Genomic DNA, 12,516 nt, shown 5'->3' with positions numbered 1-12,516 from the left:
TCTTCTATCACAGCTGGTTGGGTAAAGTGGTGGGGAGATAACCAGAAGTTCCATGAGACCCTGCCCTGCCCTCTCCAGCTCCAACTTTTTTCTCCCCTGAGCTTCTGGCTGCATGATGCTATACTGCAGATGCTATACTGTTTGGTCTCATCTGCCACCTGCTCTTTCTCTTAAGCCTTTCTTTCTGTTTTGTGTCTTCCTCAGTGGAAATAGCAGGGCCCTCTCTCTTTCTCTTCTTCCTTAACTGGCCCAATTGGAACATTCTGTTAGGTCTGGTATCCAAATGCCTCTCTTCAGATACTGGTTGTCCAACCTACTGTGAGAGCAGGAGCAACACAGATCTCTCTCTGAGGAGATGAGTTTGGGATACTGAAGGTGTGGAAGATGTGGGTTTGATAGGGATGTTGTCCCAGGTGAATCAGGGATGTGTTTAAATGATGTGATGTGAATCACACCACCAGGAATGGAGGGCATGTAAACAGTCAAATGATGAGACTGCATTGCGGAGTGACTGGGTTAGATATATCAAATTTCATGAGGCAGAATCTGTCAATAGCTTCGGCCAACAGCCAAGACAGCCATTAATCCTTCCTATCAGAAAACTAAATCAAGCCATCTCATCAACCTACACTGGGAATCCTCTATCCCTCTCTCCAGCTCCACCCCCAAAGATCGGCTAAGAGGTCTTGATGGGATCTTATGTTACCTGTTTTCTTCTTGACTTCCCTTCCAGTTGAGAGGGAAAAGCTCAGACAGCCAGTGGAGGACTCATAAACAAGCTGGTAAGGCATGTTCACTCCCATGGCTGGAGTGTTCATGAAGGAATCTGGAGTGGAACACAAAGGGATTCTTTCTTCAACTTTTCAATTTTTATTTTTTTTAATTTTATAATTTTTTATTATGTTACTCACCATACAGTACATCATTGGTTTTTGATGGAGCGTTCCATGATTCATTGTTTGCGTATAACACCCACTGCTCCATGCAATACGTGTCCTCCCTAATACTCATCACTAGGCTCACCCATCCCTCACCCCCGCTCCCTGCTAAAACCCTCAGTTTGATTCCTGGAGTCTAGTCTCTCATGGAAATCAGAGGGAGAGATGAATCAATTTTTTTTTAACCAAAAATGTAATATGGACTTTCTGTTCTAGTGGTGTGGTAGAGTAGGTACTCTAAAGTGCCCTGGTTGTTACAAAACAACCAGATCTTGTAAGGAAAAGACTTCTTTAATGCATGAGGAGGCTCAGAGAAACTAAGGGAAATCTTTGAGATTCCTTTCTACAGTACCCGCCCCACTACAATATCCCTTAAGAGAGAAATGACACCAGTGCGGGAAGCAGGGAGCAGCAACCACAAAAGGTGACAGGATAACTGCGAGGGTAAATGCAGACATAAGTGCTGCACTAGGTGGAGAGTAACACCAGGCCATTCCCTTGTCCGAGGCACAGAAATCAGATGCTTCTTCAACAGATCAGTCTCTTGCAGAATCACACTGTCTCATGTAGAATCATTTGATATCTGACCACTTGAGAATTAAAATTTAGTAACCCTGAGGCTCCTGAGTGGCTCAATCAGTTAAGCATCTGACTCTTGAGCTCAGCTCAGGTCTAAAAAATAATTAGTACCCCCATCACTAGTAGAAAATCTTTTTTTTTAAATTTTTAAAAGATTTTATTTATTTATTTGACAGATCACAAGTAGGCAGAAGCAGGCAGAGAGAGGAAGGGAAGCAGGCTCCCTGCTGAGCAGAGAGCCCGATGCGGGGCTCGATCCCAGGACCCTGGGTTCATGACCTGAGCCGAAGGCAGAGGCTTAACCCACTGAGCCACCCAGGCACCCCATTAGTAAAAAATCTTGATCACACTTACAAAAACCTCATCAAATCATTTGTTCATTCTTCCCCCAAATATGGTCATTTCACTGGTTAGGCATGAAATTGTTAAGCAATTTATTACAGTTCATTCAAATTCATAAAGAAAATGGCAAACATGACATCCTAAATAGACAAAGACTGTAACCAGAGACTGCACACTGGATAATGCACACAGGCAAAAAATAACCTTTGCTAGTGATCCAAAAGTTGAGATCAGGACCAACTTTCAGTATTTTCTATTTTAGCAGAAATTAACAAAAGCTAACACTGATAAAGATAGGATAAAACTGGTCAACCATGCTGGTGTAGACAAAATCCATCTAGAAAACAGTATTTAGCAAGAGATGTACACATACTGAGACTTTCTGCTCCAGTAATCCCTCTTCTAGAAAATCAGTCTTTATAACCAATAGAAACCAAAGTTGCATATTACAGTGTATATTATACTAATGGTAAGAAACCTGAAAACAGGCGCCTGGGTGGCTCAGTGGGTTAAGCCGCTGCCTTCGGCTCAGGTCATGATCTCAGGGTCCTGGGATCGAGTCCCGCATCGGGCTCTCTGCTCAGCAGGGAGCCTGCTTCCCTCTATCTCTCTCTCTGCCTGCCTCTCTGCCTACTTGTGATCTCTGTCTGTCAAATAAATAAATAAAATCTTTAAAAAAAAAAAAAAGAAACCTGAAAACATAAGCATTTGGTTAATTACAGAACATAAACATTAAAGTCTATATCCACTTAAAATGACAAGTATTAAAAGCATGTAACCATGATGGCAAACATCTGTGTCTCAGTATAGGAAACTGAGGAATAGGAAAATGGCAGTATTGTTAAAATACTTTTGGAGAGAAAGAGAGAGAGAGAGAGGGAGAGACAGATGGAAAAACCACAAAAGGCAACAAAAATGAAAAATAGCTTTATGTAAAGATAGCAAGGAGGAGTTTTCTTTCATGACATGGCAGGACTAGTATGTACTGGAAAGGAGAAAAGGCAGGATGCAGGCTTACCATTACCACTAAGGACATGCTACCTTAGCAAGGGGAATATTCTGGCTATAGATTTAAGGGACGACTACTCCAGACCCAGTTACAGCTTTGGTCTACCTCATGTAATAAGATGGTCCAGAAAAAGAGAAGTCATGTAAAATAAGTCAACAGGGTTTGAATCTTCTTTTTAATGCCCCATGAGGGCTAATTTAAGGCCTTCCTGGATCAGTGCTTTTCTAAGAGAAATGGATCACACCTTCATTTATATTTTATTGGTTAGCCTTTTTTTTCCCCAAACTCTAGGCTTGTTTAAAGAGGAGTATCTGGAACACTCGTGCCAAAAAGTGAGAGATTTCCTAGGGAGTATGGTGGAACAGTCTGCTAATGCAGCAGGATGCAAAAATCATCAAAGCCTCTCCAGAATTCAGCTCAGCTCTCTGCAAATTCTCCTGCACCAGATTAACCACAACCCACAAGGGATGCAGGAAACCACTGAATCACTGGTGAAAGTCTGTGATCCTGCAAGAATGCTCAAGCACCTTATGAGGAAGAATGCTAATGGTGACAACCATTTTCTTTTCAAGGTGAGCGAACACTATATTCAGGTAGGAGGGCATCATGGGCAGGTCTGAGGGTGGGTAGCTGGGCTGGGTGGGACTTTCCTACCCATGCAACAGACCATCAGACAGTATCCCCCCTCAAATGAAATGGATCTCTAAGCTCTATATAGAACACAAGGTGCAGGAATCCATGTATGCTGATAACCATACATGTGCAGTCCAAATAAATGGCACGGTAAAATTGCCATCCTTGGGGGAAAAATGATCTTCATGAGGTCAGTGGAAGTGATGTTGGAAAGTTGCTCAGCTCCCACGCAGAGCCTCTGATGCTGGTGCAGAGGAGCACATAAGCAGGGGGAGGGGCAGAGGGAGAGAAAAAACCCCAAGCAGGCTCCATGCTGAGCATGGAGCCCAACACAGGGCTCAATACCATGACCCTGAACCAAAATCAAGAGTCAAATGCTTAAATGACTGAGCCACCCAGGCACCCCAAGAAACAGATTCTTAAATACAGAGAACAAACTGATAGTCACCAAAGGGGAGGTGGGGATTAAGTGGGGGAATTAAACAGGTGAAGGGGATTAACGTACACTGAATCATGATGAACACTGAGTAATGTATAGAATTACTGAATTACTATATTGTACACCTGAAACTAATATAACACGTTGTTAACTATACTGGAATTAAAATTAAAAACTTAAGTGGCTCTTTTGGCTCAGGTCATGATCTGAGTCCCGGGATTGAGCCCCAAATCGGGCTCCCTGCTTAGCAGGGAGTCTGCTTCTCCCTCTCTCTGCTCCTTCCCCTGCTTGTGTTCTCTCTCTCTCTCTCAAATAAATAAATAAATAAAATCTTCTTTAAAATTAAAAATGTAAAAAGTTTAATAAAAGGAAAAAGAAAAAAGCATACTTAGATTGAGGCTCAAAAAACACAGAAGTTATCAAAATAGAGGCACCTGTTTAGTGTCCGACTCCTGATTTCAGCTCAGGTCATGATTCTCGTAATCACAGCCCTGAGTAATCAATTTCGTAATCAAGCCCTGAGTCTGGCTCTGTGCTAGGCATGGAGTCTGCTTGGGATTCTCTCTTTCCTTCCTCCTTCTACCCCTCCTCCCATGCTCACATACGCTCTCTCTCTCAAAAAAATGTTGTCAAAATAATTTTATTTTACCTTGTATTTAACAAAATTTTATTGGTATTATAAACACACACTAATTCTTTAAAGCAATAAAAATGTGTCATTTTTTTGAGGTGGGGTGGTTTCTTTTCCTGAAAAATAAATACAATAGAGCAATAAAACGCAAGTCCCTCCATATTTGCCTTTGCAAAAATATCCAAAGGCTTTATCAGCTTTTTAAAAAATTGTATTTATTTGGGACATCTGGGTGGCTCAGTGGGTTAAGCCACTGCCTTCGGCTCAGGTCATGATCTCAGGGTCCCTGGGATCGAGTCCCACATCGGGCTCTCTGCTCAGCAGGGAGCCTGCTTCCCCCCGCCACCCCCAGCCTGCCTCTCTGCCTACTTGTGATCTCTTTGTCAAATAAATAAATAAAATCTTAAAAATAAATAAATAAAAATTAAAAAATAAAAAATTTTATTTATTCATTTGGAAGAGAGACAGAGAGTGCACAAGCAGGGGCAGAGGCAGAGGGAGAAGCAGGCTCCCCACTGAGCAGGGAGCCACACTCTGGCTTGATTCCAAAACCCTGAGATCATGCCCTGAGCTGAAGGCAGACGGTTAAGGTAAGCCTTAACCTTAACCAACTGAGCCACCAGGTGCCCGCCTTTATCAGCTTTTATTTTTAACCCTTTGATAACCGAATCATCTTTTCTCCATGGGGTCACTGCCCCAGACAAGCTTCCTGTCTCCAGCATTTGACTAGTTCTGCTCCACTGCGGCAGCATCAGAGGCTCTGCGTGGGAGCTGAGCCAGCTTTCCAACATCACTTCCACTGACCTCACGAAGCTCATTTTCCCCCCAAGGATGGCAATTTTACTGTGCCATTTATTTGTACTGCACATGTATATTATCGGATGTTGAACCTCTGACCATCCAGGGAATCCTGACAACATCCAGTGGACAGGGAGAGATGCTAGGTGGGAATGGACTTTACAGGTAAGGATGAATGGTGATGAGATAAAATGTTTTTCGCTTCCCCACAAAACCTCCTAACAGTGAGCATGACTTTTAGGCATTCAAAATGAACCTTTGAACAACATGGGTTTGAACTGTGTGGGTCCACTTACATTCAAATTTTTTTCTGATAAAAATGGTTAAGTACTGTAAATGTATTTTCTATTCCTTAGGTATTTTTTAATGACATCCTCTATTCTCTAGTTTACTTTAAGAAAACAATGTATGGTACACACACATACAAAGTTCATGTTAATCAAACATGTTGATGTTATCAGTAAGACTTACAGCAGGCTATTAGTAGTTGAGTTTTGGGTGAGACGGAAGTTACATGCAGATCTCCAACTGCTTGGGCTGTCAGCACACATCACACCTAAGAGCTACATTAGACAGGACTGAATGGCTGTGTCTTCCAGATCCTGTTCCCCTTCACCCCTCTCCAGAGCACACTTCCTCCAACTTTGTGCCTAGCATTCCCCTTCATGCTTTTATACTTACATTTTGCATAATGTACTCATATGCAATATGTTACTTATTTTTAAATTTTTATTTAAATAATATTATACCAAATGTATCTTTCTAAAACTTGCTTTACTTGCTTAACACTATTTGTTCAGATTTAACTATATTGATCTCTGTGTTTTAGTTCTGGTTTTGGTTTTTATTATTTTCTTTTTAATTGAAATACAGTTCACATACACTATTATATTAGTTTCAGCTGTACAATATAGTGAATCGATATTTATGTACATTACAAAATGCTCCAGGGGGGCACCCTGCCAGCTTAATTGGTGGTGTGTGTGACTCTTAATCTTGGGGTCATGAGTTTGAGCCCCACATCAGGTGTAAATATTACTTTAAAAATGTATTTATTTGGGGGCGCCTGGGTGGCTCAGTGGGTTGAGCCGCTGCCTTCGGCTCAGGTCATGATCTCAGGGTCCTGGGATCGAGTCCCACATCGGGCTCTCTGCTCAGCAGGGAGCCTGCTTCCCTCTCTCTCTCTCTGCCTGTCTCTCCATCTACTTGTGAGTTCTCTCTGTCAAATAAATAAATAAAATCTTTTAAAATATATATATATATATATTTAAAAATGTTCATCACAGTAAGTGTAGTCACCACTTGTCACCATGTAAAGTTATTACAATATTATTGTCTACAGTCCCCATACTGTACAAGTGCTTGGTTTTTACTGCTCACTATGTCCCATTGTCTAAACAGACTATCATTTGTATTTCTCCTGTCGAGGGACATTTAGAATGCTTCCAATTTTATTTTCCTTGCCATTCTAAGCAGTTCTGCAATAAACATTTGGTACGACTTGCACGTGTGCCAAATGTGACTCTCAAGTGTGGCCAGTGGACTGCTGTGAATTCACACCAGGCCATAACCAGATGAGCTCAAAAATTAAGAGTAAACATTTAGAAAACTTGGTGGTAATCTGACATTACTGTGACATCATGTTTTTGAAAAGGTCAATCCACATGAGATTGGCAATTTTACAGATCGGTCCTTCACCACAGATAGTTTGAAAAGCACAGCTCTAGGGAATAACTTAGAAGAGAAATTGCTGGGCTATAAGATGCTAGATCATCTCCTGCCTTGCAGATACCATCAAGCTGCTCTCCAGGGGAACTGCACCACTTTACATACTCAATTACAGCATTTGAGAATCTCTGTTGCTCTAGAATCTCTCTGTTTGAGAACGCACCTCAACTTCTGGAGATGTCAAATGTTTAAAATGGTGATCTGACCTTTCTATCTTGCATTCTTATTGGCACTGTTTGAACTTCCACCTAATGGCTGAAGCTTGGGTACCTACCTTTCCCCGTCTGTCCAACACTCCGGCTACTTCTTCCCATTGTGCCGATCAGATAGTCAAAAGCCATCTCCTTGGCATTGAGGTGGAGGAGCTGGCTGGCCTCCACAAAGCGCCTTGTGATATCCAGGGGATTGGCACCTACTAAAAGAATCATTGAAGCAACTCATTTTCCTCTCACATGGGGCCAATGCTTCCAGGAAAGGACCTCTGTAAATGGCCAAGGAAACAACGGTAGATGGAAGATCTACTCCTAGGGTAAGCAAGTATAAGGGTCTTCCTAATGGAAGGTCTTGACCTCTCTAAACCTGTCAGGTGGTATTTTGCTCTCTTCCCCTGCTTACCCTTCTTTCTTCCTTACCCACAGACCAGGGTACTGATGCCATTAGTATGTAAAATAACATCTAGAAGCCTCTAGAAACAGCTAGAAGGCTCAGTTACTGGTATGGCTTTATTTCCCCTCCTTGATCTTGGGGTTATACCCTTGCCATGGATGATCTTGCTAACCACTAATTAGTCCTCTCAATTTACCCCCTCCTCCTGGGTGCTTCCTCTCTTCCACCACTGCATCATTTCTACAACTCACTCTTCAGTACCTCTGGCCTCACACTGTTCTCCACAGCCTACCTTCCAGTCTGGATTCAGCAATGTTGAGGAAATGGGATGGAAAACTGGAGAACAGAAAGGGGTGGGAGGATGACTCCTGAGGGGGTTGTGGGAAGGGGTTGGATTCCTACAGCAGACCCATGGCTGCCACCTAGCCCCAGCATATCCTTATATACCTGTCTGGGATGGCTGTGGTGGACACACACATTGGTCTGGGCAGATCCTTCTGGGCTCAGAAAAAATGGAGAAGAATTTGGTGAGCCAGCCTTACCAGACACGGACTCCACCATGGCCTTCATCTTCAGGGTGAGCAGCTCTGTCAGCAGGTGGATGGACTGCCGCTGGAATCTGTGCAGGGTCTCCTGGCTAGAGTGTGCTAGATGGCCACGGGTGGGAGACTGGGTGAACCTTGCTGACCCAGTGGATGTGGGCAGCAATTGCTGTGGTGGTACTGGTGGTGGTGGTGGTGGTGGTGGCTTCTTCTGGACAGGGGCCTGTGCGGGGGTTAATTCCATGAGCACCACCGGTGGGGGTCCAATGCTGATCTCTAGGCCCACGATGTTGGATGGGGTAGGCAACATGGGGTCAGCAGTAAGTTCTTCCCAAGTGAACTCAAAGATGTTCCTGATGCCCTTAGGTACAGAAATGCCTGCGTTCCGGCAACTGATGAGCAGTCTGGAGATGCGGGCCAGCAGCCTGGGAGCCGAGGCTGTGTACTGCTGGTACAATTCTCGGTTGCTCTTGATGTCAGTCATGTTGGTACAGTGTGCATCCTGCTAGGTAATACTGTCCATCTCAGACCAGATGGACATGCAGCTATAGAAAGTCAGAGCCCCTTGAGAGGTAAACAAAAGGGACAGCTCTCACCTAGGGTGAAGACTTGGAGACAGACAGAATGGAAGTGATGAAATGGCCTTTATAGGTCATTGAGCCAGCAGGTCCTATCCAGGAAGAATAAGACTCCTCCTCACACAGGAAGGCAAAGGGATGTCCCTCCTCCTTTTTCTTCCCAGAGACAACATCAGATGAACCCACGTTAGTGGGTTACTTTGGGAAGGGCCTTGGAGATAACCGGATTCCAGAAATGGTTCCAGGTACAGTCATACAAACTGAGTACCTCTAGGAAAAACCCTGGGGTGCTGCAAGAATGGAAAGGAAAAAGGTTCCACTGTACCATTTAAAGTCAGAGACCTGGGGGTGGAAGATCTGCTTGTGGTCTATGAATTAAAACCTGCAAACACAAAAAAGATGTTTTATTGGCTCTCTGGAAGACGGTGATGTGGTAATTCCTGGTGACAATGCAAGGATGGGCATGCGATTATTCAGCATGTACATCCAAAGGCAGACGGGAAAGAATGAGGAGAATATAAATTCTCTCAATTCAGTGACTAATATTTGCCACATTTCATCACATCAAGGTTTGATGTAATTGATTGTAAGATTCTCCAACTTACAAGATAGAAAAAAAATCAATGTAAGATGCCATTGACTATAAGATATATCACAATTTAAGAGAGGTTAAAATGGAAAAAACACATACCTTAAAATCAATGAACTATATAAAAAATATTTTCCCATTTTAATGGAACTTCTCGAGGGCTCTCAGTGCTCATCAAGTAGACATATGTGGGTTAGCAGAAAGCATAATCATGTCTGAGTCAGCTGAACACCATTAGGTATTCTGGTGGTTTTTACCCTGCCATATTCCTAGACTGTGTTTTGTTCTTGTCTTCTTAATATATATAAAAAATAGACCACTGGTTGAAGAAAGGGAGTATGAAGCACAATTTAATAAGCACAAAAATGGCTGGGAAAATCCACAAATAGACTGCAAGGGTTTGATAATCAGATCTGAAAGTTTCATTTATCTGATCAAAATGAGCCCTGTAAGGACATTCTTTAGTAATATATCACTACACTGACAAAAATGTGAGGTCACTTCTTGGTCTTGCATTACACAAAAATGATTTATTTCTTTTAGTTCCTGAGGGGCTTTGTGAGAACATGAGACTCTGCAAAAGGTGCTCAAGAATCCAGAACACAGGGGTGTCTGGGTCGCTCAGTCAGTTAAGCGTCTGACTCTTGGTTTCAACTCAGGTCACGATCTCAGGGTTCTGGGATTAAGCCCTATCTATGTCAGGGTCCACTCTCAAAGCAGAGTTTGCTTACCCCTCTGCCTCTCCTCCTCCCTCACTCATGTGCGTGTGCATGCTCTTTCAAATAAATACATTAATAAATAAATAAAATCTTAAAAAAAAAAAGGAAGGAAAGAAAGAATCCAGAACATGAAGGAAAGGCAGACCTAAGGGAATCACCTTTGCTGACATTCCCATGCAGTGTAGGCCAGTTGCCCCTGCTGTCTAACTTAAATGGCCCCAAAGGCAAACTAGGAATGTACTAGAGGGTCTTATAGTGTCAGCCTTTAGAGCTGAGGAAGGACTGCTGGCCAGCCTTCTGACAATCCTTATTACCACAGCGTTATCACTGTCAATTCTACCTTCCTTCCTGACAACCACTCCCCACCATGTCCATGGTGCTCTTCTCCCGTCAGACAATCCTCATTCTTTCACCTTTTAACAGCGTCCTCTGGAGCCACCCTAAGTTCACCCCTAGGGTGCACCACTCCCATTTGCAGAGTAGGTTCATAGGCACGATCTGGTGCGACCACCCAGGATAAGATTATTCTCTCTCCCATTTCCCTGAGGACAACACAGCCTCCTGGTCAGGCAGGAGTTGCAGACTCCCAGCACAGCTTTCCAAACACAGTTTTTCCTCACAGCCCTTCAGCTGCCTATGCCCATCTATCAGCAACAACATCTCCAAGGAACAAGAGTTCCACAGAGCAAGCCCTTCTGACATCCTGGTTTCCAGATAAGTGGCTTCCTATGTCTATTTGCTGACCCCCTCGCATCTCTTTTCCTCGGCTTTGGAGACTCAGAAAAATACTTCATTTTTAAAATGATAAGTCTGTAGAACAAAGAAACCACTCAGAATCTCAGTCATCTGGGCAACTAGCCAGAGGGATCTGACCCTGACCAAGAAGGGCAGTTGTTTTTTTTTTTTTTTTAAAGGCAGGACTCCAATGAAGAGAAGACAAATACAGTCCTTGAAATGTTAACTGGTCTGAGGAAATCCTCCCCATCCCACCCCCTACCAGCTCATTTCTTTTGAGGTTAATTATGAAGATATGTCTTCCAAACAGATAAAAGCTTTCTAAAGCCGTTTTATTGAGATATAATTCACACATATAATTCACACAATGCACCCCTTTTAAAGTGTACAATGGTTTTTAGTATATTCAAAGTTTTGCAACGGACACCACTATCTAATTTTAGAACATTTTCATCACCCCCAAAAGAAATTCATTAGCAGTCATTCCACATTCCTCATCACTCCTAGGCACCCACTAATCTAGTTTCTGTCTCTATAGATTTGCCTGTTCTGGTCATTCCATATAAATGAAATCACACACTATGTTGTCTTTTGTGACTGGCTTCTTTCACTCAGCATATTTCCGAGGTTCATCCATGTTGAGCATGTGTCAGTTACATCATTCATTTTTATAGCAGAATAATATCCCATTATGTGGATATACCACAATTTGTTGATCCATTCATTATTTGATGGACAATTTGGTTGCTTCCACTTTGGGGCTATTATGAATAGTAATACTGTGAGCATTCCTGTACAAGTTTTTTTGTGGACAGACATCCTCACCATGATTCTTTTGGCTGTACACTAGGAGTGGAATAGCTGGGTCGTGTGGTAACTCAGTGCTTAATTTTTTGAGGGACTTGTCAGATTGGTTTCCAAAGCAGCTAAACCATTTCATAGTCCCCCCAGCAATGTAGGTGGCTTCTAATTCCTCCATGTCCTTGTGAACACTGGTTATTATAGGTCTTTTTTTTTTTTTTTTTAAGATTTTATTTATTTATTTGAGAGACTGACAGTGAGAGAGAGCATGAATGAGGAGAAGGCCAGAGAGAGAAGCAGGCTCTCCGTGGAGCTGGGAGCCCGATGCGGGACTCGATCCCGGGACTCCAGGATCATGACCTGAGCCAAAGGCAGTCGTCCAACCAACTGAGCCACCCAGGCGTCCCGTGATTCTAGAGCCATTCTAGAGGGTGTGAAGTGGTATCTCATCATGATTTTGATTTGCATTTCCTTAATGACTAATGAAGGTGAGCATCCTTTCACGTGTTTATGGAGCAATTTATACCTTCTTTGGAGAAAAGACTATGGATCTAAAAGCTGTTTTTTTTTAAAGAAATGTCATTTTAAATTAAATAGTTATTATTATGTATTTACTTACATTTACATTTAATTATGTAAGTGTTATAATAAATACAATCAACCTAATTATTTGTTATATTTATAACATATTTACTTGTATTTTTTTTTAAGATTTATTTATTTCAGACAGTAGGGGTAATGGGGCAGAAGGAAAGGGAGAGAGAAACTCAAGCTGACTCCATACTGGGCAGAGCCAGACACGGGGCTTGATCCCATGACCCTGAGATTGAAACCTGAGCTGAAACCAAG

General features: G+C 42.6%; 1 protein-coding gene across 1 annotated transcript in view; it reads right to left on the bottom strand.

Moving 5' to 3' along the window:
* C6H3orf20 (chromosome 6 C3orf20 homolog) overlaps positions 1–8,729 on the bottom strand; it is a 79,167-nt gene extending 70,438 nt beyond the window's left edge. Inside the window, exons 1-3 of the mRNA XM_044255213.1 lie at positions 8,246–8,729; positions 7,372–7,509; positions 707–826 (exon numbers count right to left, since the gene is read on the bottom strand). Of these exons, the coding sequence (XP_044111148.1) occupies positions 707–826; positions 7,372–7,509; positions 8,246–8,729 (742 nt within the window). The remainder of the gene's footprint in view (positions 1–706; positions 827–7,371; positions 7,510–8,245) is intronic.
* Between the last annotated feature and the right edge of the window lie 3,787 nt (positions 8,730–12,516).

The sequence above is a fragment of the Neovison vison genome, chromosome 6 (assembly GCF_020171115.1).
Source record: "Neovison vison isolate M4711 chromosome 6, ASM_NN_V1, whole genome shotgun sequence".
NCBI lineage: Eukaryota > Metazoa > Chordata > Mammalia > Carnivora > Mustelidae > Neogale > Neogale vison.
This window is presented reverse-complemented; position numbering and strand designations above follow the sequence as displayed.